Source organism: Sparus aurata, chromosome 11 (assembly GCF_900880675.1).
Source record: "Sparus aurata chromosome 11, fSpaAur1.1, whole genome shotgun sequence".
NCBI classification, from domain to species: Eukaryota; Metazoa; Chordata; class Actinopteri; order Spariformes; family Sparidae; genus Sparus; species Sparus aurata.
In genome coordinates this window covers 15507761-15533220 of record NC_044197.1, presented here as the reverse complement: position 1 = coordinate 15533220, position 25460 = coordinate 15507761, and the positions used below count along the sequence as shown (strand labels likewise).

General features: G+C 40.8%; 2 protein-coding genes across 2 annotated transcripts in view; one reads left to right on the top strand and one right to left on the bottom strand.

Moving 5' to 3' along the window:
- xpr1a (xenotropic and polytropic retrovirus receptor 1a) overlaps positions 1–17562 on the bottom strand; it is a 74890-nt gene extending 57328 nt beyond the window's left edge. The window contains exons 1-3 of the mRNA XM_030434334.1: positions 17448–17562; positions 15571–16189; positions 8822–8873 (exon numbers count right to left, since the gene is read on the bottom strand). Of these exons, the coding sequence (XP_030290194.1) occupies positions 8822–8873; positions 15571–15639 (121 nt within the window). The 5' untranslated portion in view covers positions 15640–16189; positions 17448–17562. The remainder of the gene's footprint in view (positions 1–8821; positions 8874–15570; positions 16190–17447) is intronic.
- Positions 17515–25460, top strand: part of acbd6 (acyl-CoA binding domain containing 6) — a 35518-nt gene continuing 27572 nt past the window's right edge. The window contains exons 1-4 of the mRNA XM_030434335.1: positions 17515–17996; positions 18198–18262; positions 18781–18877; positions 22305–22381. Of these exons, the coding sequence (XP_030290195.1) occupies positions 17718–17996; positions 18198–18262; positions 18781–18877; positions 22305–22381 (518 nt within the window). The 5' untranslated portion in view covers positions 17515–17717. The remainder of the gene's footprint in view (positions 17997–18197; positions 18263–18780; positions 18878–22304; positions 22382–25460) is intronic.

Here is a 25460-nt window from a genome sequence, read left to right as displayed (position 1 = left end):
GACCCTGATCCCCCTGCTTCCCTCCCCTCTAATACCCTTACAAGCCTCATCAAAGGACCAATCTCACAATGCACTGCCACCTCTCTCGTTCATTCCTTTGTAAGAGGAACGCTGGTTTAAATCCACTCTGGAAGCTAAACCTGCTAGAGCCAAGGAAAACCCATTCTGTATGCTTGATTATGGAAATGACTGCTCAAGCTCATGAAATGTCCTGTTTAAATGGCAGTTAGGTCTAAAATTTGCAAAAGGTCTTGATGCCATGGCAGTCTATTGTGGACTAATATTTTCCAATGAATAAGGAGCCTTAGAGGTGTTTTGTCTCCAAGAAATATCAATGCTAAGGAGCAAAAGCGGCAGAAAAAAAAACAGAACATGTCTGCTTCAAAGCACTAGAAGATCTCAGTCAGTCTGGCTTTTATTGCTTTTCTACTCACTTACAGCTGTTGTACTTCAGTTTTGCTCCATTTGATTTCCTTTGACTTGAATCTTCTCGATATCTACTAGGTGGCACCAAGATCATATTTTAAAAACAAAGAAGAACCAACCCCCAACAAAAACCAAACAATTAGCGCTTGGAAGTGAGTAAGAGCAGCAGCTTGGCAAGGATCCCATCAATAATGTAGGCTGGAGAGAGACCCTGGCTGCAGCGGAACTGTCCTGCTGAACCCTCACGCCTGTCTACCTGTCTGTCTGCCTGTCCATCTGTCTACTTCCAACCATTGCCTTTCTCACCTTCTGAGTGCCTGCCTGACCTACTGCCATGCTTCCAGCATCTGCTTGTCGTTCTAACCATACACAGAGTTGTTTCTCAGCTTGTCTGCCTGGGTGTCTGTCCTTTATGTATCCTTGAGCTGTTGTGGATGAGAAGACTGTATACATATTGTATACTGTATGTATTAATTTATTTATCTACTGTGAAGATGCATCCAAGGTTCTTCATTATAAATACTTTATTCTAGTGTGGACACTACTATTGCGGCTTGGAAAAGGCCATTCAAACAGCATTATTTAAAAGAAAAACAGATGCAACTAGATTTTTGCAAGACTGGCTGAACAAAAACCCTAAATTATCAACATGCCAAAGCAAGAAAATTACAGAAATCAGAAAGCTACTCCACACAGGGGGGTGAGGACAGACGCCGAGGGGAACAAACAACAGTAATAACAGCTGCTGTTCCATCATATACGCTAGTAGAATAATAATCAGCACTGTATTACACAGGCTAGCAGCCTTCAACTAACCTCTCATCGTGTTCGACAATAACAGCAGACAAAATGGCGGGCGAGCAAGCAGCGTGGACAACAATCGAAAATAGTGGAATAAGCGCTGGTTAAAAGTTGTAGTTGAGGTGATGTGTGGCTGTGATTCATGTTGCCACTTTTATTAAATAGACTAGGTACAATGGCTCACACACAAACACAAAAATATTCATTAGGAAGTGTTAAGAGCGTTGCTGGCAGAGTTGAAAAAAGGTCCAGCACTGAGCAGGTTCACTGCTCTGTTCATTGTCTTGTTATCAAAGCCATGAAGAGGCAGGTGAGAGGGAGACAATATTGTCCAGAGGAAGCGTGAGAACAAAAGCCTCACAGGCCGCATAGCAACTGGCAAGAGACAAGGCAACTGTGATGGTACAGGTGTCTGATGGAAAAATGAACATCTGGCTCTGTAGTTGCCTTGTTCTGGCTCAGTGAGAAACAGGGTGAAACATCAATGCCATCCATCCATCCATTTGGCTCTATGGAGAAGAATTACTCCTGTTTGTAGTCTTGTCTCTCCTTCATATAAGAGTAAAATTTGAGTGGTGTTTTACTGCTATTTGAAGAAAAGACTGGCACTGCACTCTCTTCTCACTCCGATAACAGATCAGTTACAGTTGAGCAGTCCACTCAAACACAAACATGGTCTGGTCTGGCCTTGAGTGGTTAGGCCTCAAACCAGACACACTCGTGTGTATTTCAGCAGATTAATGATGTGTACAAATATGAATCAAACTTACAGCCAAACAGCATTATTTCAGCAGTTTCATGTCCAGTGTAACACAGATAACCTAGAACACATTTTCATTTCAGTGTGCTGTATAATGAGATTAGCAGTCTCTGGGCTGTTGGTTGAATGAGACATGGCTGCAATGATGACGAGTGAAAAATACATTCGGAAAACATGTTTAAACATCTTACAAGGTCAAAAGTTTGGGTACTAAGACACATCCTTATTTCAATCTTTAAGGAACAGGTTAGGACTCCGTCAATAAAAGTGGATGCCTTATTTCAATACAATACAGTACTGATGAGATTTGACAAAAATATGGAAGGGTGCATAAACATTTTGGTAATCACATTTCTTTTTATGGAAATGGTAAAGCTACGCACCACAAGAAGAAGCACTGCATGCATTTTATCTCACACTGCTGCTTTTATGCTGTTATTGATTTGACTGCATAAAAGCATAAAAATCCCTAAAGGGATGAGAAAACTGACAGCCAAGTCACAAGACAGAAGCATAAATGCGGTGAAAGGGTATTAGAAGGAGGAGCTTTACTATACAATGTGGAAAAGTAACATGAGAATTCATCCATTCATTACAGTGTTGTTGGGGTCTGATTCATTCATTCAAATCCATTCTCTGGTCCCCTGAGCTGTATGTCAATAATGCAGTACCCCATTCTACTTGGTGTGTGTGCGTGTGTGTGTGTTCATGGTACTAAACAGGAGCACCACCCCTACTCCCTGTGTGCATCCAGCAGTGCCATCGCTGCCATCTTCCCACAGCTCCACCTTATGGAGCACAGTCGAGATACCATCGCAGTAACTGACTGGCCGTTTACAGAGAAGCAGAATGGAGGACAGAATGAATGAATGAATGGATGAATGAGACAGCAAATTGAATGACTGACAATGTGAAACATCCTTCCCCTTTCAGGCATCATAATATCAATTTAGGCATGTATGGCATGTAGAGCTCATCAACATTGTTTGAGAGATCGTATGACACACACATAGACTCCTGTTAAAGCTGTGTGTTTATTATCTCGGGCCATTGTTCGCAGATCTCTGCAATAATCAACAGCCTAATTGAATTAGATTGTGGCATAACTCATTCTAATGGTTGGAACAAGAGGAACCAGAGATCTGACCAGCTGTTCCCTCTGTTGTCTTTCATTGGCTACTCACAGCACAGGGGCAGGCGTGTTTTAATTACAATTACACAAGGACCAATGGAGGGACAGAGGAATGAGAACAAAGGATCTTAACGAGGGGTAAAGGGTCATATGCAGCAGTGAAGCCACCATCACGTGCATTCGTCGGTTTGCAACAAGCTCTCTTAATAACTGTTAATCCATCTTATAGAAACTGAATGATTAATTTGCCTAAAATGGTGCAGAAAAAAGTGCATCTTCTGTGGTATGTTCCCTCAGAGGCTTTCTGAGGTGAAGGTGCTCATGGGCAATGTCTGCTTAAAGAAAAGCCTCGCTAGCACTGTAACATAACACAGCATGAGAGACAATTATGCACTTATGAAAAGATGAAATAATGAACATCGACATATTTGTTTAATGTTGTTGGCCACACGTAGCTACAGTCACATACCCTGACAAAGATACATCAGAGGCCCTGATAGAGGCTTTGAAGTGCTGCCTGTTCAGTGTTGTGCCTAACTACTAAACAGCTCTATCAGGTACAGCAGGGTGTCCAAAGAGAGAGCTGAGTGGGTGAGCAAGTAGTTACACAGTTAACTGTCTCCCTCAGGCAAAGGAGACATCCTCTGAATACCAAAAATGCTGCTTTTTGTAATGAATGAGGCTGTAGACAGAGAGAGAGAGAAAGGTGGGATACACTCTAGAATTAAAACATAATCAGGCTTCCACTAACAGATTTAATGAAATGATCATGGTTTCAAATTGGGCTTAAAATATATTTAATACCACAATGTATGCATTGAGTATTCTTTAAATGTGTCTATTTCATAAGATAAAAAGTGTAATTTAGGCACATTTAATTACTTTTTGTTTAGTGGTTTCTTAAATTGAAATTATTAGTTTATGAATCAATTACATGAGAATATAAAAAAAATAATAGGTAACTTTCATCAATTAAGCCAATGCAACACAACTGTGAGGACTTGCTGCTTTCTAGTTGTATTATGTGAAAGTAAACAGAGTATGTCTCTGATTTGACCGTTGGAAAAACAGCCATTGTGTCACCTGGGAACTGTAACTGAGAAACTGAGACAACAGTTTACAGTTTCATCACCAACGACATTAATTGTAGGTGCTCCCATGCACAAATAGCCTGTATGGTCCACATTGCATATGACACAAAAAAAAGTAAAAAACAAGCTGACAAGTTTTTTTTTTGATTATTAGTTGAATCAATGATGTTTGGTTGTGTGGTGCAGATTTCCTTTTGGTTGTACAGAGTCTGCAATATCCCTGACCTTTTTTTTGTCAATAGGCGCGTTCAAGTTGACCTCCTGCTGCCTGACTGCATCAGCGAGATCTGCTGGCGACAGCAGGGGCGGGGCTACAAACGCTGCTATGAAGTCGGACACTCTCTCTTCCCGTAGACGTGACGTGACTTGGCTGAGCTTGCGGTGTTTGCCTTCTTCGTCGGCGAAGAAGTGGAGGAAATTGAAATTCCATTAATGTTTGATTACAATCAACAACGACTGCGATCAGTTTTCTTACCTGATGCTATGGGAACTTTGCTGGCCTTTTTCTCATATTAATCTCCTTCAGAAATTATTCAATCTGAGATGTTCAAAATATTAGTCAACCAAAACATTTGGGCTGAGGGAATAGAGCAGTGGAACTGCTGCTGTGTTGCATGCAGACGACCGGGGATCAAGACCCGTGTCAAGCCTGTATTTTTGCAGAGGATGTGTTCATCTGATTACTTTTGTTTATTTATATACACATATATATATATATATACATACAGTTCATATTTAGAGACAACAGAATGTGACAGCTTTGTCACAATAACAACTTCAAATTTGGACACTTTGTAATTGCTTCACTTCAAACAGTCACACAGTGGCGCATCAAGAGTAGATGAAGAGCCTAAATGTTGTCTTACTGTAAATGATCATGTTCTGTTTTCCTTGTAATGTCACCATTAAATACATTTGAACTTTGTCTATCTGGTACATTATGGTAAGTCTTGCACAATAACAATACAATTACAACAGTTATTCATTATTATGATGACAACTGTGCTTAGGTGCATCATGATTAAATCACAGCTGAGGGGAATTTGCTGACTACATTTAACAAATAAGCATAACTATAGACACATAAGATGATGCATTTTCTCATAGCAACATCACAATGAATTAAATACATTTCACTGAATGAATGAAATACAATAATCAGAACAAATGACTGAATCAGATGCCTTGTCCCGCTGCGCCATCTCATCACACGCAGAATAGCTCAGGATAATTCTTTGTATTGTTAATGTGACGGGAACAGAAAGGGTTAATTAATAAGAGTGGATAGTACAGATAACACTGGACACAGCAGTTAACCACTTCTCCATCATCACCCTAAGCTGACGACATCTTTCAGGGTTGTTGCGTTACATGAAGGATTTTATAGGTTTATTCATGTTGACTATCCCACAGGTGCAGCCACAGGGCTGCTCCTGATCTGAAAGTATTTGATATCTGAGTAGAAAAGAGGCAGAGGCCTTATGGATATGGAAATTCATCGGAACACACGTCACATACGTCAGCGTAGATGACAGCCAATTAGGGCAAAGCCCTGACGTCATGAAGGTGGGTCTGGGGTCGCGCAGTACCTGGAGAGCAACTGCGCGAATGCTCTGCAGCAGCCTCGCTCCCGCGATAACTTAAGGTCATGTGACATCAGATGCGGAGCAGAAACCACTCCCATCCAGGTCATCGTGAACACATTTTACCCAGCATGCATCACGATTTAGGCAGCGCTGCTTGTTCTTGAACTCGCCTATTAGCAGGTCATCCTGGTCATGTGACCGCCTACCTGCTCACACTGAGCAGCTGTTGCTGATCACCTATTTAACAATGAGCAGAGCTGACTGACAAACACTTTGCCCTTGCCTTGACGAAGGCCTTTTAGGCTGAAACGCGTTGGCATGTTTTTATTAGACTAGCCATGTACCAATAAAGGCTTTTTATCATTACCTTCTTGAGTGCCTCAGATTTTTTTTTTTTTCCTTCCAAGTTCTACAAGCTGACAAGTGTTGAATATTTTGGCATTTTAAAATGAGTTAAAAAGCCATACAATATAAAAAAAATAAAATAAAAACTATGGCTCACAAGATGAGTGAGTTGTTCATAAACTGCAGCGTGTGAGGTTTGATCCTTCATGTTCACATGTCAAAGTGTCCTTGGGTAAAACAGCAACCATTTGTGTGCAAGTGTTTGTGAGAATTGATGGAAAAAAGTGTTATGTCCACTACAGCAAAAAAAGTATTTTTTTTCAATATCGTTCTGCCCCTGTTTCAATTCAATCAGATTTGACAGATTGAGTCTAGTCGATGCGAGAAGAAAGTGCTGCAGTAAGCTTGGATTTTATAACACCTGCTAATCTTGTTTCTCTTATGAAAAGTCAACAAAATGTCAGCCGCAGGAGAGAGGACACAGGGTTTAATAACGCGGTTTTACTGTGTCTACTTCTGTTTTCATTACAGCCTCTCTCTCTTCCCCATCTGATATATTCAGAGATTTCTTCTAAAGTCCATTGCTCATACTTCCTTCTTTGCTGCTTCAGTGTTTTGGCCCATTTCTGTACTGAGTAAAAAAAAGTGTGAAAAGCTCACAAATCAATTTGATTGAGTGGCAAGTGTTGAAACGTCACAACCATACCAGATGGATGACACAGTATGATTTCCGACTGACTGATTGATCCCGTCTCTGTTCATAAGACAACCTCACCTATCATGCGACAGGCTGACAGAGGCAGAGCATTGACCCATGAGTACAGCTCAGACCTGAGACAGGAAGTGATTTATCATACACATTGAACTTGTCTAGCATGGCTAACAGCCTCTGGAGACAGCGCTCAAAGGAGAGACACAGCTCATATGTTATCACATAAAAGGACATGACAGTGGGTGATTTATTAATTTTTACAGAAGGACGGCCCTACCCTATAGTAAAAACTATATCTGTAGTCATGTCTCCCCCAAAAATGGGTTTCAGCGATGGAAGTGTGTCTCCTCCACAACCACATGTTGTACTTGTCACTTTGATTGTGAAGTAAACACTACTTTATAGAGTATATCGCCTACAATATAGTATAGATTTGAGTATCTATAGAATAGAGTTCAGAGAATATGATACATCCAAGATGACAGACAGAGAGACTTCTGAGGGAAAAAGGCAATAACTAAATTGTCTGCTACTTCAGTCCTAAAATAGCACCATGGATGTGTGGATGGATGCACAGTGAGCCTACTGACATTTCAGAGCCATGTTCATGATCTTCTGACTTGTACAAACCTCGTACAGATAAAGGATCAATGAGTCAGGCAGACTACACTAACATAGTCAGCTAAACAATCCATCTCCCCTTGCACTCTTTTTGCTACTAGGGGATGGGGAGGGGGTGGTAGGTTAACAAAAAGGATGCATTTTGGTCAAGTGTAATGGTGTCCCCCCTCATCCCCCCGAATCACCTAGCCTATCAACACCAATAGAACCCCACTATACACACAAGGTCAGTGAGCATTCCAAAGAAAGAAATCGCATTTCATAGAACATTTTCAATAATAAATCCTGAGGGTCGCTTTCACACCTACTGCAGTCAAAAACAAAGTCAACAAATGTCTGAAACAGATCTCTGTGCCTGAAGCCAACTCTTACACACAGGGTTACACAAACAAACACACACAATGTGGCTCGGTCATGCACACACTCAGTGACTCTGTGTTATATCTTTGTCGCTCAAGGATAGAATCACAACTTACTCCCATCCACATCAAGACCGCTCAGCTGGAACAGAGCTCTGGGAGTCGCAGCTCTGCGAGGGGCATGTTGCACAACACCGAAAAATCTATTACTGTACAGACACACACATTCAGGCATGATCACTCACACTCATCACAACACAGACATACAAGAATTATTCTCTGCTCCGTCCCAGACTCTCCAGACATGCTTCCACAGTCACACAGACAGAGCTGCACATCATAAAGTCTCAAGCCTGCAGCTAAAGAAAGTTGTTTATCTCTGCAAACAGGTTTCTAAAATAAAAACTAATGGTTTACATTCTTCCATCATCACGCATCACTTGAAGTCTAGGGCCAAAGATTAATTATAGCCAAAGGCCATCCTTATCTTTGCTCTGCTGAGGAGCAACACTCAGCATTGCTGGCCACAGAACTCTGGTCTGGTCTGCTACTTGTTTTCAACAACTACAAGCTTACTTCATGAAGAAAGTTTAAAGACTGTAAAGCATCTCTTCCACCACAGCAAGTGTACAACAACCAAACGTATTCACTTCACCAAACTTTCAGCTTTACTTCACAGCATGTTTTGCCTCATATGTAGAGTCCATTACTGTTCTTCATGCAGGTTAAAAAGCTAAGCCAGGAAGGTGGATGGTAATGATCTGGTTGAGTTATAGCCTACCAAGTGAGCATGTTGGCAATGATTTCCATCTATTTTTAGCCGATGAAGCTGTTGACTGTTATTCTGGGGATGCCCAAACAGGCCCCGAGCAGGGTGCACTGGGTACAGAAGTGTGTCTGTGGGTGTTTGTGTGTGTGTGTCTGTCTGTCTGTCTGTCTGTCTGCCTCTGTGTCTGGGTTTGTTTATCTGAACAGGGTATCTCCTTACCTTCTATTGATGGGGCTTGGTCCTGGGCAGCATACAGCATATCCTTGAACGCCTGGTGAAAAAATGAGGAAAAAAAAATCACTGCCTGCACACACTGACTAAAGCAGCACAAAAGACAGTTTACTAATGTACTTCTGTTCAGATCAACAAGTGTATTTATATACTGTATTATATACTGATGTAAGTAAGAAGGGATTACATTAGACCTCTGCACAGTTGTTAGCACCATCTGCTTTTCTAGTACCATTTAAACCATTTAAGCCATTTGAGAGCCATTAACTAATCTCTTGTTCTCTATATGGGAAGATTACCTCAACGGCCACAAAAGCTGTTATCATAATGAACAACACATAAATTCTGGCATTTTAATGATCTCATTTACTCCAGTTACAGTTTACTAGTTACACAGATATTCCTAAACCGGTGAAGGAAAAACTGAGAACAGGCCGATCAGTGGTGTTTTTGTTAGCCAATTTGACAGAACCATTCTTAAACAACAATGAATGCCCACTTGTAACGAGTTTGTGTTATCTCTCTCAATGTATAATAACATTTTGCTTGAGTGAATGGTAAGCATGTAGGGAAATGAGATTAGAGCTGTACCTAAGGATTATTTTCATTGTTTTGTTATTGGTTGATGGTTTTCTTGATTAATCTTGATTAATCGATTTTAATCCTCAGAAGAAGATGAAAAATATTGTGATTCCAAAAGCCAAAGATGACATCTTGAAATTTCTTGTTTTGTCCACAACCCAAAGATCTTCAGTTTACTCTTCGAGAGGAGTAAAGACACCAGAAAATATTTAAAAGTAAGAAGCTGGAATCAGAAAACGTTACTCGTACCAATTAATCAATTGTTAATTTAGCTGACAACTAATCGATTGATCAGTTAATTGTTGCAGCTCTTATGGAGATGGCCGAACCCCACAAGATATTTCAATAGACAACAAAGAATGGATAAAGTACTGCAACTTCAGAAGAAGCAGAAGTATTCAAGGATATAAGGTAAATACTTACAATTTATGATAGATTCCTACTACATGTGGAATATGGAATATTGTGGACACAATAGCACTGTCATTCACTCAGGCACAGATTATACACAAAGAAAGATAACATATACCAGCTGCAAGCGACTTTTAAAATAATTAAAAAGGACTTTAATTTTTGTCCAGGAATTTAAAATGAATAATGACAGTTTAAATTACAAGCTAGTGTTGGATGGACAATAATATGTTATCAAAGTGTGCATCTGTGTAATTAAAAGCGCATATTGGGAGAAAAGAGAGAGATAGTCTGACAGACCAACTCACAGATACAAAGCACATAGAGAGAGAGATAGCTGCAGTGGCTAAATTAGGTTGTTTCTGTGCAAGAAGATTGATCTTGAAGATAATGTGAACTGACAGATAATTGCACGCTGGCTCATCTGAACATATTAGTGGTAATCAGAGAAAAGACTGGAACTGAAGCCTGTTTCTCAATAAAGATGTCTTTATAACTGCAAAAATAGAAAAAAAACACTTCATGAAGTTTAATGCAATACTAATTTAATAAGGAAATGTTTACATTTTCAGGGCTTAGGGCGCTCAATACTAAAATCTGTCATTTTCTATACAGCAGTCAACTCATACCGTCAGTTAATAAAATATGTCATCCAAATCTGACAACCTGTATGTTTTCCTGTCTTAACAACTGATTATATCAAATTCCTCTCTGACTGTCCAGCCTTCTATGTAACCTGCTGCTTTTGTAACATGGCAGTGAGAGAGCAGTGTGAGTAATCCTGTATGTGGGTGGGAACCACTCAGAAACTGCTATGCATTAGCAGCTGCCTGAATTGTTGCTACTTAAGTTCCTCTGTGAATTATATACACAATGAGACTCTGACAATGGAGTCTAATCCAAGATGTAAACATTTCACCTGTATGTCCTACCATCTCTTATCTGTCTGATATAGATCACAGGAGACCAACTGTGCACACGCACACCATTGGAGCAGGGCCCGATCAAAATGGGGGCCCCACCCAAACTAATAGGCATTGGGAAATAGGCATTCAGATTCAGGCAGGGAGGCATTGCCATGGTGATGGCAGTGATGGGAAAGGGGGCGGGGTGGCTCTTTAGGGAGCCGGGATAAACCTGCAGGCTTGGCAGTAATCAATGGTGAAACCTGTAGACAATAACTAAACCAAGCCTAATGGGGCCATCAGTATGAGTGACCATGCATTAACGTGATGATAGTGCATACTCACTAAAACAAACATGACTGTAACGCAAGTACCTGATTTAAGTCACTAAGTCCGACTGAAGCTTACACTGCAGAGTGTGCAATCAATTGGATGTTATTAATGAATACTTGTGACACGCTGAGTGGACACTAACCAAAACATTTTGGTGCAGGATGGTGGAATTCTCCCTCTAAGATGCTTGAGATTGTCAATCCCTGTGCTTGAGTAGATCACACAGTGTGCATCATTAGACTGAAGAGTTCAATGGTGGATCACTTGAATCCCTAGCTCTGTGTCTAAGTGGATCCCTGCATGTAGACAGAGGAGAAGAGAGGATGGGAGGAGAGGATGGGGGGGAGGCAGAGGGCAGGTCTGGTCGGGGACCAGATGTCCTCCCAGTGGGGGAGGAACGATGAGGTGAGGATGGAAGGAAGGAGGGAGCTATAGGAAGGGGGTTTCTCAGCAGTTGCCATGCCATGCCTGTTGTATACATAATGTTCATATTGTTCAACATGCTAATAAATCATTGCACAAAACAGAGATGATGTGAGCCATGTTGTATATTTTATGTACCATTACGTCTGTCACAATACAAAGCTCACTGCGCTGGTTTAGACATTTAAATGACATCACTCAGATTAATTAGAGACAGTCAAGGCGTCACCTTTGAACAAACAGCAATCACTCAAGGAAATCACAGTTGGGCACCTGTTTTTACTTTAACATGATATCACTTTGCTCGTTTGAATTGTAAATGCAAGTCTCTACAGGCACTTTCCTCCTCCTCCTCCTCTTCATCTAAGCTTACACAAGTGATTAGACTGCAGAGGTAAATGCATAAGTGGCCTTGTTCTCCCACCCACAGACACATCCACACCTGCATCTCTATCTCTCACTCCTTCTATATACCGCTAACATTCTGTATATATTAGATATTCAACATATGTTATGTTATTGAATCATTAAACCCCTTGTATCACAGTGCATTACGCTTTATCACAAATGACACATTTTGCACTCATCACCGTTCTCTGTATCACATGATTAGATGGGCACACTTATGCTCAATAAGAAATAACCATCTTATGTTATTAATAAATGAAGTTCAAATGTACAAGATTCCAATTTATCTCAGATCTCTTCTGTCATTTATAACAGAATTTCTTTAATAAACCCTTATGTATGCACAAATGTTGGCAGTTGGCATACAAATTTTCAATGTTTTCTTGTTCTCAGGTTTCTCTTAAAAAGCAATCTTAATCTGAATGAGACTTCTTGAATGAATATCATTAATTAGTTAAGATTACCAATAATCCATACACATTTCTATGCTGTAATACAAGAAAGTATGCTTTTACAATAAACCCTTGGGCATGTCGAAAAATTTACATTTGTCGGAGTTTAGAAAAACAGCTCTTTTTATATCTTCGCACTTAAAAAGGTTTTGTCAGAAAAGTTGATTTTTGAGTCTTATTCCCATTCCCAACTTGCTTTGGGATGGCAACTGACTCATCCTACAATCCCAAAGCATCAGATTTTGACAAGTTGGGAATGAGACTCAAAAATCAACTTTTCTTACAAATTGTACTTTTAATAACTGTTATATTTAAAAGACACATCCGCTATATCCATCTATAAACCTGCTTGCCCTGCCCTTTAGGAGAAGCCTCTGGAGTCAGTCGGACATGCACACATCCATACCAAACAGCTGTTTAGCATATAGGTTTATAACTACAATCCCACAGGATATAGCACACACCTAATTGCTCGATCGCTCAATCACCTTGTCAATGCCTCTGTGTTCAAATGAAGTGCCTTAGTAACTAAAGTCTGTATTTGCTGGAACAGCCACTTTGCCGCATCCTTCTCATCTGCATAGAAACTAGCTGACCAATCTGAACAGACAGAGCACCGTTTTCCACACAATAGTCTGCTCTAAAAAAGGGAGGAGAGTGAAAACTGTGCAGCAGGTTAATTAACTAGCACACAAAGGCAAGAATATCCCTGAAAACCACAGACACTTGGGACGTGGGCAGCTGTAAGATGGCATACACCACAGATACAGACAGTATGGAAGCGTCACATTTTACTGCATGGACTATGGATAAAAATGACATGTGTTGCTAGAATAATATGTCAGTGTGTCATTTAATTGATGGACAACTGTATTACAATACAGCAACCTTGTTGGCTGCAGTAGGCAACTGTAGAATAAAGACAAGTGTTGGCTACGACTGGGTGTAATAACTGAATGCTAATTAATTTCTCAAGCTATCTGTAATGTTCCCATCGCTGCATAAAGAATCCGTGGACTCATGATGATGTGTCTGTTGCATCACAGCAGCATATCTTGGCTTTGCATTTTTCAGAATGACATTAAAATTGATTTGACCCACTTTACCAAAGTCAACTGTCTTAACTGACTGTCGACTACTTTATTTGTGTTCTTGTCTCTTGATTTGTTTCAGCGGGCATAAAAGCCTTGAATAAGATGTCCATCATCTGTAAGTGTGAGCTCCCTCCCTGATTTCTGCCTATCCCGCCCACTCAGGAGATAATGGTGTTCACAGAGGTCAGACAAAGATTGACAGCAAAAATACACAGATATCCCTTACTCTATCCCATATAGAGTTTTTAGACATGTTAAAAATGTAAAAATAAATAAATAAATAAATAAAATGTAATTTAAATGTTATGTAAATAAGAAAATGAAATATAGGCTGATAAAGACAATCAATCTTTCAAGCTCACAAAATGCAATTATTTCATTAATGAAGTAATACATTATCCTTTTATATATCTAAAGAGATTATGCACTATTTCTGAAAAAATAATGCAATTGTTTGTTATCAAGAGCATTTTTAATTCAATTCCCTCTAATGATTAATAGAGGTGTAAATACATTGCTAAAAAAATATAATAGCGAAACTTTAATGTCACTTCAAAATTTTCACATCTGATAAAACTGCACTAAACGCAGATGACAGAGAAAATCTGTCATCATCCATCTCAGGTCAGCCAGTGTGTTGCTGAAGACTGGAGGTGTAAAATGGCTGGTATGGCCATGCATCTGTCCCTGGGCTCATTCTGCGTCAGTCTGTGCATACAAAGACCCCACACAGGCTGTCCATAAATGTCGGTAATCAATCCAAGTAAAATCTGTAGGAGAATTTTCCTTATTTCAATTATGCACCTCATATTTGACATCTCTTTATTCTTTTCTGCTTTAATCATGCTGCCTGAAGATGTTTTCATTGCATAATGATGACAGCCTGGACATATCCAACTGTCTGTTGTATGACTTACACAACTTAATAACCATATTCAAGGCATGTTTCCAAATAAAACCAGTGCAGTGAGCTTCTATTGAGTCTGGGATGTAGGCTGCTGAGGTTCAGGGGAACGGGGTCTTTGTCTATAATTCATAGCGCTAAATAGAAAGGAGCAGCCTGCCCTGTCACTACATGTCTGCAATAAAGCTCTTACTGTAGGGCCAGCAAAGCAGAGAAGTGAGGTGTGAAAATAAACCACTGAAGTACGGTACACCACCAAACAAAGAACATGTGTGTACACAAAGGTCTCTTGAAATACACAGACATCAGAAACCAGACAGAATATTGTGCAGGATGAAGACCTGCAGGTAGATTCCTCGAGACACACCGTTCTTGTTTAATTGTGTAAAATAGCAAAAACATCTACATAATAGTAGAAATAGTATGTATACATATTCTAACAAAACTGCTCAGAAAACCTGTAATAACTAAATATTAAAGAATATTTGCATTTCACAACTATGCATGTTTTGACACTGAGAGTCTCTTGTTAATGGTTACATTGTTTCAAATAATAAAAAATGAAAGGATTATCAACAGAAGATGAATTTCTTAAATGGAATTATGAATGCAATTGACAAAAAAACACCATCATAAAGCCTGAGGGACTATGTATGAAAAGGGGAGGGAAAATGAGCAAATTTGAGAAAAAAGGGAACAAAAGAAACTTAACTAAAATTCAACTGTATCCATATTTGTTTTGCAAAGAAAATGCTAAAAAAATAAATATACAAAGAAACAAAATAAATTAATTATTTATAGAATATTACGAAATATTTATGGTATGAATTTTAAAAATAGAAAACAGGATGATTTTTGTTCATTATTCCAGTGTGAAAAGTATGTAATTGATCAGTAAACTATTCATTCTGTTTATTTTCCGGGGTGTAGACTCAGCAAACAGCAGTAATAAACACTGAATGCTCCCTATGGCTCTTAACACCCGCAGTCAATTTCCCCTCCATAAACAAAAGGACATCCCTTATCTTTCACGTCCTTTATTGCTCTCAGGAGTGAGCTTTACTGAAACTGAAAAAACATTAACAGCTTTTTTAAATGTGTCATAGTTAATAAAGACTCTTATCTCCCACTTTCCTCTGTCAAAAAAGGATGTATTTGTGGTACTTTCGCCCTTGCCCATATTCACAAGGCGATCATTTCAAAGACATTATAAATGTCACTTTACCTCATATTGAAGATACTGTTTCCTCCACTCCGGAGTGATGTGGGACGAAAGATGCTCCGCGAATTTCATTTTGTCGGAACAAGTGTCCCCTCAAACCTCCGTTAAATCCGACAGCGGCTGTCCCCTTCCCCGTCGACGCGACTTTTGTTATTTCAGTCAACTTGCTGGCTCAACATGCGGTGCGTCAGCCCGGCGCACTCCGCTTTTCCTCACTCCACTTCTGGCTCGTCCCGGTCAGTGCACTCCGAGCGGATCTCGTCCCACATACTATTTCACGGGAGGGACCGCAATGGCAACAGTCTCTCTCTTTAAAAGCTGGACGGACGGCAGTTTCACGGAGCCGGGTGAGAGTGGCTCATTGACTTTGCTCCGTCCCTCCCTGGGCAGGTCTGGGGACATTGCGGTCCGCCATCACATTGAGCCACAGCGACGTGGTTGCGTCAGCAGAGCGCGCAGTGGCAGCGGCTGTTGTTGGGACCTCCTATGAAAAAGTGTTGGCGGTGCGCTCAGGGAACCCCTCACCTCCTACACAGACCATTCAGACCACAGACTCCTGTTTCCATTAGGTTGTTGTCTCATGCTTCCGTCTGAGACACTTGCTGTCTCCTCCGATGAGTGTCTACAATAAGATAGAGGGGGTGGAGGAAAACTTTAGACACATCACATGAAAAGCTAATTTGAATTTGACACTTGCAGCTAATAGTGCAACGTCCATTTATAAAGTCGGCAGGAAACTTTTAAACACCATGATTGCCCGTCCTAATGTCTGATACAGTCCTTTTCGACTCATGAATATGGCCTACATATTTTTTCACAGAGTGAGTGTTCCTGCTTGAACATTTCTACAACTAGTTTTGGATGTGGGACAGCGAATTATAGAGCCGCTCCATGGATGATGAACGCAGAAGCCTTTATTAGTGCTCTGGGGACGCAGATAGTTTAGAGAGAACAGGATAATAAGCTACCATTACTTATAAGCTCTGCAAAAGAATCTCATTATAGTCTGTCAATACTCCAAAGATCCCTACATTTATGACAAATATGGGATATGACAAATGCAACCACAGACACACTTAACAAGCTGGATAGGCTATTCTGCGTTTTTGTATCAGAAAAAAAAAAGCACAGCTTTTAGATCATTTCAAGAGTGTTTGGGACAGCTGCTCAGTGAGGGAACAGGTGACACCTCATCATTTTGCCAGGAGCAGCATCTGCTGGACAAACTGCGCTAATGCAGCTTGTCGCCCAGTGCGTTAAACTTTGTACACTTCACCTGCCTCATGTCAGGTGTCGAGTTGTCGACACGTCACATTTAATGTTACATTAATGTGATGCTAACTGCAGTGGAAGACAGTCACTCGACCTGGATACTGAAACTGAAACTGGACAAACTGGACATAAAAGTTATTAAATGAATAGCTGGCAGTGAAACCGCAGCAATTAATTAATTAAAGCCCAAATTAAATGCACCTGTGTTAGGAGGCTGTAGAATGAGGCGAATAGAGCAGCTAACGTCAAGCTAACAAGCTAAATATAACCATTGCAGACCAAAAATGACCATGTTGCCTGTGATAAAATGCGAACACTTTATATCTGAAGAGATTTTAATAACCTACTTTTGTTATTATTCAAAAAAACAGTTGGCCAAGTTATTAGCTATGGACGCTAACGTTAGCTTACTTTACCGTTAACTTTTGTCCGTTAAGTTAATTTCCGTTGTTTTCACATTAACCGAGTTATTATCACACAGCAACAAAAACAGCATATATTCTTTCTTTTCCTGTAAAATCAATAATCAGCTTTCAAAACATGGTCGTGCCAAAAGAAACAGGACATTTGTTCCTTAATTTTGTGGTTTCTCTCGTTTTTTTTCTTACCGGACAGCAAATGCAACCGGAACCTTTCTCTCGGGTAGGAGGCTTCGCCGGAGATTTTAGTTGACAGTACCAGAGACGGACCATTGGTAGAAACAAATCCGACTGTCACGGATTCTTAACGATAACGGATTAAAAAAGCAAAATCGCCGCTGAAATACTCAACAAATACATACATCTGGCAGGTGCTTTCCGTTCGTGTAGAACGTTTTTCATAGGGATCTACGGCGCACGTCGTCTCTGACGTACGTTACGTTATAAACAATAATAACAATGGCTTCTGGGTCGCCGTCGTCCTCTCCGGACACTGCGACGGGCTCAGGTACAGACCCAGCCCGGCCTGACACAGGGGAGCCCCTCGGTGGAGCAGGCTCGGACTCGGACTCTGACCTAGGTTTGGGTAAATTTGACTGCAGCGCCATGGAAATGGGGGACCGGCTGGAGGGAGACGAGCTGGAGCGCGAGTTCGAGTCCGCAGCCGAGCGGGTACGAGATCTGGTCCAGACGGCCAGCAGGGACCAGCTTCTGTACCTATATGCCCGCTATAAACAGGTGAGAATTGGATTAAATGGCTCTGTCATTGCGTAGGCCAAAGTTAACCTCCAAATTATGTCACCATATAGCTCTGGGTCATAACCACGTCCTTAATCCCCAACACCATGTGTCATCACTGATTTTTGACAGATGAGGTAGGCCCAGACGGGGCATAAGGTATGGATGAAACAGATGAATAATCCTGACTTTTCTTTTCAGGCCAAAGTTGGAAAGTGCAATATACCAAAGCCTGGCTTCTTTGACTTTGAAGGACAGAGAAAATGGTATGTAGCCACATACTGGATGTCAGGTTTCAGTAAAAAAACGATTTGTTTATGTTGTCATGTAGGTGTTTAAACAGGCACGTATTAATAATTTTGTCATTTTGAATTGTAGTTGAAATGGCACTGTCTGAGTCCGAGTGAGTGACTATCACATATGCTATATGTTTTTTGAGTGAGAGCCATTAAACATGTGTTCATGTGCACCTGCATGCTTAGAAATTAGGAGTTATTTTATTATTTATAGTACCCCTTGTACTTTTGAAATAAAAAATTGAAACAAATCCATTAATAAGAAATAGTCCTTATAAAACAAGTAGTAACAGGTTCTTAAAATCTGTTTTCTGTGTGAATGAGAGCTCATGTTAAAATGTCCTGTCTGTTTAAGCCTGTTGTTTTTAGGCTTTCAACCATCTGAAATACTTTGTTAAACATGACAGCACATGATATAATTAAAAATGTAAGCCTTCATCTTACAACTGTAACTTATGATTGTGGTTACATGTATGATATCATTACAGGCAAGCCTGGAAGCAGCTTGGAGACATGGAGGCGGAGCAGGCAATGCAGGAGTACATTTCCTGTGTCAATGTTTTAGACCCTGAAGGCTGCACAAAGGTAAGATAGCTTACACTTATCTTAATTGTGGATTACTGTACATAGTTAACTATAATACGCAGATTTGTGTCATTGTGGAGAGTAATAAAATGGTTTCCAAAAATAAGCATTGAATAAATCAAAGTTATAAACAAATACAGGCCCGTTTTAAGAGTAAGATCAGAGGGGTGTCTAAAAACCCTCTGAAGGTGAATGATGAAAGATAAAAACAATGTGATGGTAAATGACTTGCAGATGTGATAAAATAAAAAGTAAAAAGAGTCTTATTTTGTCTGCAGCGTACATTTTCTCCTGGAGTTTTTCAATCATGATAATACTGAACTGAAGGCCAAATCCAATCAGAGAATATCACCTGTAAGCTCCTAACACTGTTCTGTAAAACATCCCCTTCCTACCAGATTACAACATTTAGCTAAATGGCAAATCTCGCCCACCTGGCACTTCATGTTCCGACTGAAATTAGCCATGAGAAGTTTTTCAAATTAACATAAGTATTCCACTCAATGCTGCTCCACCGTAAGATGAAAAGGATGACAAAAATAGAAACATACAAAGTCATTGCTGCCCTTTGCAGATGCAATTCAGTGTTTTTGCCAGTAGAGGTCAGTGTCACAGTGTCATTTTGTCCCAGGCCTCTTTGTAGCTCTTTATTCTGTACATGTAGCATGAAAAATACATGAGAAGATTATGTTGTCTTTTCTCAATAGCTGATATTTTGGGATATGAATAATGGAAAAAAAACTGTCATAGAATTGCTGTCAAGATGAGCTGGTGTGTATGGGGACATAAGATACTGTTTACATCTTGACACCCTCCTGTGTCATGTCCTCCTTTGACTGTGCCAGGAGAGCTGTGTTGCCATGGACAGGCTGTCCTTTGGGGCGACAGCAGAAGCATTCAGTTACAACAACAACTGCTTACTGTCTGCCGACAGTTACAGATGGAGTACTAAACTTGTCATGCATTATGTTTACATTAAAATGTGTGTGAAGTAATAGTAAATATAAAACAAGGCAGATTGAAGTATGTTTACTGCACAGATATAAAAGTGATATGGTGAATATATATAATATAATACCATTTCAAAGGCAGCATTAAAAAAAAAACACACAAAAAAACACAAAAACTAATAACTGTGAAGATTATAGCAGCAAGCAGCACCACAGTAGCTGGCTCCAGTCTCATAATGTAAGTTAAGAGTCAGAGACAGTTAACTTACAAATTGAGTTGAGACAACAATAAGAAAAGGGCTTTCTGATTTTAATTTACAACAATACGTTATCCAGCAGGTCCCTGGTTCTCCAGGTACACGTTGCCTTACCTTGTAATTAAGTAAGAATGGCATCACTGAAAGCGAAAGCTTTACACCCAAAAGGGTCTACCACGTCCACACACTGGCAACACCTTAACCCAGCGTGTGGATTCCGTCTACAGCATGGATCTTTAATGTTTTTCAGGCCAAATATCAGTGACCTGATAGACAGAGGGATCAGGGACCCTGACGCATACTGTATATTGTACAGAAATATGTTTTTGGCCTATAGTGCCACGTATAATCAAATTGGCAGCAGTTGTAGCAAAGTTAGTTGTGATAGCCTCACCCTCTGCAATTTCTCTGGTGGTTTCTGGGTTGGAGGGTATGTCAGACTAGTCTCTTGACTGATCATTTACAAAACAATCCACTGTGGCTCACAACAAGGCCAGCAAACTTGAGATAGTAATACAAATAACTATCTAAAACGTTTCAATAATTTGTAGTCAGCCGACTAATTGCCGTTACAGATAGGTGATGCGCCGTGATCTAGCATACAGTTGAGATTTCTTGCTCACATGATTACACGGTGTATCATGGGTAGACTTTCATTGATGTGTAAATAAAGTTGTTGTTTTTTTAAAATGTATCTTTGCTCATAGAATGTTGGATTTATGTTAATGTATATTTCTAGACACATTTACATATTCATGAAAATTAAAACTTTGAATAAATGATCCAACAATAATTTGCCACCCCCCTGCAGTAACTTTGAGGACCCCCCTGTTGAAGACCCGGCTCTACAAGTGTAGTACTATTCCCAGACAGTGGGTGGATTCACTATCACTTAATGCTCTGCAAATACAGCCCTACAGATATAAGAAGGTTGTTCTATCTCAAATTGAAACACCAAAATATAAGCATATATGTGTCTCAAAGGCCTGTTGCATGCCCTGTGTGACCTACTGTAGCCTATCACCATTTTCTGGCCTTTCCCCAGTTTCCCTCACCTCTTCATTACTCCACTTTTTCCAACTTTCCTTTTTGCTTTTTGCTTTTACCTGCTTCCCCTTTCATTCATCTCTCCCCGACCCTGTTTTTCTTCTTTAACCCTTCTACTCTTCTATTACCCCCATCCCTCCCCTTTCTTATCTCTCCTTCTATAGTCATGTCTCTTTAATAGTGTCACTGTCAACCACATGTCTAATCCTGACACCTTCTTTTCTCCTGGGCCATGCTGCGGGGCAATACTCGCTGACTCTGCCCCACGGCAGCACAATGCCAGGAGAGAGCTCGGCCAGCAAACGCAGAAAAATGTCCCCCTGAAAAGAAGATGATTGTATTAGTGTTAACAAAGCACCATAGCATGGCAGTGGCTATTCTTTTGGAAGCACAGTCAAATGGTGTAAGTAGGAGAGCATGGACAGAGACGCATGGGAGAGAATAATAGGCAGAATTTGACCTCTGTTCCTTCCTCAATTGTTGAGCAGACACTGGCTTTATATTACATTAAGCTGCAGAGGAGCAGAGCCCGGTGCATCAGCGAATATTCTGAGTTTCGGAAGTGAATTAGGTTGTCCCCAAAAGTGCACGCACAGTTGTTTTGCCTCGCTTGTCATGTTCTCTCCCACTCTCGCTATTTTCTGAAATCAGATTTGTGTGGGTTCTTTTGTGAGTTGAGGTTGGTCAGAAAAGAATAGGCTGGGTAATAAAGTCTCGGCCGAACCGAATGTAACGTGGAATTCCATGAAAAACACAGAAGATTAACAAGGGGCCACAAATTAAGGCGCTCTATATTTTTTTATTGGTCTTGTTGGACATTAATAACCTATGAGGTCATGTCTGAAGCCCCAGAGACTTGTTTTTCAAAATGACACAATTTTAACTCAATACATTTGTATCGTGCATTCACTTTGCAGAGGCTGTAGGTGAAAAGCTATAGGTGCAGCCACTATGGTGAATAGAGGAACCTAACCCCTTTGTATTGCATTGAGCACACAAGACAATCAGGTCAGTACCCCTGTTCATATAGGATATATGCCCAGCTGGACTAGGTTGGCGTTTGACAGCAGCTATCATTGGACAAGTTTGGTAACCGCGACAAACCCCTGTATATGTATTAACTGTGTATAAGGTGGATGTTGTTCTTAAATGTGATTGTCTTTTACTTGACAGGAAAGACGAGGAGCAGAAAGAAGAACAGGCTTCGGAGGAGCAGCAGTCAGCTCTCTGTACCAGGAGGAGATGATCAGGTATTTACATCAGAACTAACACAAACTAAGGCTGCAACGATTAATAGATAAGTTGTCAACGTAATCACCATCTAGTTTGATAATCAATTCTCTGATTTATGCTTCTTATAGGGTAACTCCATCAATTTTCTTGGGAGTGTGAAAAAAGTAGTATGAAGACTTTTGTTGCTCCAGAGATAGCTTCATGTAACCTGATCAATTGCCTCAAGTGATGTCACTCAGTGGCAAAGCTGCATTGTGGGTTATGTAGGCCCCAGGTTTTGAAAAGAAGAAGAAGAAGAATGTGTGGAATAAATGTAAGATTTTGATCATTTGTTTTTAGACTGTCTACAAGTCCGATAGTGTTATAGGAGTGTGCAATGCTGGACCAGTGGACTGCTTTTCAAAACCTTGTGCCTACATTACCCACAATTAATTTTAGCCACTGAGTAACATCACTGGAGGCAATTTATCAGATTACATGCAGCTTCTTATGAAGCCACAAAAGGCTTATACTACTATTTAAAATATGCAGTAGTAATACATTTATTTGGTAGGGGTCCATTAAAATGTAAATATTTCTAGTTTCTTTATAATATAATGTTTTTTTAGTTGTTGACAAAACAAGACACTTGGGAACATCAACTTGGGCTTTGGGAAACACTGATCAGCATTTTTCATGATTTTGCATCTAATTTTACATTCTAGCTTAATCTAGAATGAAAATAATCGTTAGTTGTAGCCCTAAAACTAAAGCACACATGCACACACAGACCGCTGGAGTTTTCCGGACACACATCGCTCATTGTTGACTCATACACATCTCACACACACTCTTCATTTTCAGAAAACAAAGCATCCAAATGCATTTCGGAGTTCTTGAGTTTGCTGGGACGGACTCAGCTTTTTTCCTCCTGCTGTGAATCACCACTTCTCAATGCTGAGGTCAACTCTATCTGAGTCTGGTATTGTTAACCACTGATCTTGATGCTGTTTTTGATTATATTCAACAGACCGTAACTGCAGTTAGATCCCGGAGACGTCATACAGTTCTGATTTATGTTAATGAAATATATTCTCCATTTACTTCTGCCTGGCAGACTTACTCAACCTTAAAAACCTCATCTTCATTTCAATGGAAAAAAAGAGCTCTTTTGGAGATGAAAATGAGATGTGTGAATCCTGCAGGTTTTCCTCCTAAATGGTTGTACGTGATTAGTATGCATGGTCTCGGGAAGAGGCGGCCAGAGTCTCCCGTTTTTAATTACGTTACGATTCGGGGGGTACTTTGAGGGGGGTGGTGGGTGATGAAGACACGGCGGGAACAGTGGAGGGAGGGAGGCAGGTACAGCAGGTTTCCCAGAACAATACTCCCCTTGCTGATATCCAGTAGCAACGATGCCCCTAGGGAAACTGGTGAGGAGGAAGTCATTAACATGGCACGCACACACACTTATGCACATGTGTGCACACATAAACATACACTCCGCTATACTTCGACGCAATTGGCATCCAAAACCATGCATAACCTCCTGGAACTGTCACACTCACTGCTCTGCTGCTTTTCAATTTCCTCTTCCTGACATACACACACAGACTCACTCCATATTAAACAGCTAAGCACCTGTTAACCAGACAGAGTTAATTGCATTGCTCACTGCTCATCTCGGTGTGTGTGCGTGTGTGCGTGTGTGTGTGTGTGTGCGTGTGTGTGTGTGTGTGTGTGTGGACAAAAGCTGGATTGATTAGCAATATCCCTGGGCTACTGAGCTGATCAGTGTGTGATTGAAGAGGCTTTGAATGCTACATTTGTAATTCTCTCTCCCTCCTTGCGAAAGGATTCTGATAAACATGGGAGGCTTTGTTGTGCGGACACTTTGCTGGAAACCGCTGCCGAGTTGTCTGAGTTCTCATTGTTTCTCTTACTTCCGTGAGCTCTGCCATGTTGAGAGCGGACGACCAGGGTCCTATACGGGATGTGATGACAGATTGTGTAGGTGTGTGTGTGTGTGTGTGTGTGTGTGTGTGTGTGTGTGTGTGTGTGTGTGCGCGTGATGGATTGTGTGGTTGTGCTGTTGATCAGTGTGAAGCTCAGGCCAGGTAGATGAGTGTTCTCCACCACTGTGGCCAGTTTAGCCTGATGGATGAAGGACATATCTGCCAGTACACCAGACTGGACACACACATGAGCTCGTAGCACTCTCACACACACACACACACACACACACACACACACGCACTTAAAACCTTTGGTACCCCAGTTGTTGTGATGACAGAGTAGCCTATGACCTTCCCAGCATGCATTGCGGGGCTGTTGATGTCACGTCGTTTATAGGACACACATTAATCATTTGTTTGTTTATAGCCTGTGTGTGTGTGTGTGGGGGGGGGGGGGGGGTTGTATGGATCACTGTGGTATGGACCACATGCAGGTGTTGGTCATATGTGTGTGCATTCATATGGCAGCTTATTTTAGAACTTATTCACGTTATATAACCGTACACTACACACTTCGATGTGTGCTCGTGCTTTTTATAGATGTGAGCATGTGTCATGCGCCCGTCAGGCTGCCTCTGTCCGACCATCGACCAAAGACTGATGAGCTGGCCTATTGATTAGTTGCCGGGGGAGACGGATGGTGGCCACACATCAGGGACACTTGGGGTCACCATGGCCATCAGACGGGGAAGTGGGTGTGGTCCAGCGCTGAGACTCATGAATAAACATAGTGCTGGTAATCAGGAGTATGTAAATGAATGTGCTCATACATAACCCAGCAATGATAAAAGTGTAATGAGTTATTCATAATTCATCATGGGCTGATGAGGAGGTGATGGAAAAAGGGAGGGGAGGAACGAGAGAATTGGGAGAGGCGTGTAGATGAAGAGCTGAAGAAAGGGAAGCACAGAGGTTCATTAAAGAACAAACAGCAGACAAAAAACTTTGTCTGTGTCTGCTGTTTGTGTCGATTTTCAAACTGTATCAGCAAACAACTAAATGCATTGATGTGAGTCAGACTGGTTCATCTCCACTGTGGGTGGCTTGAAGTTAAATCCAGCTGTGAGATGATGTTAGAGGGCAGCAGCACTGGAGGAACTAT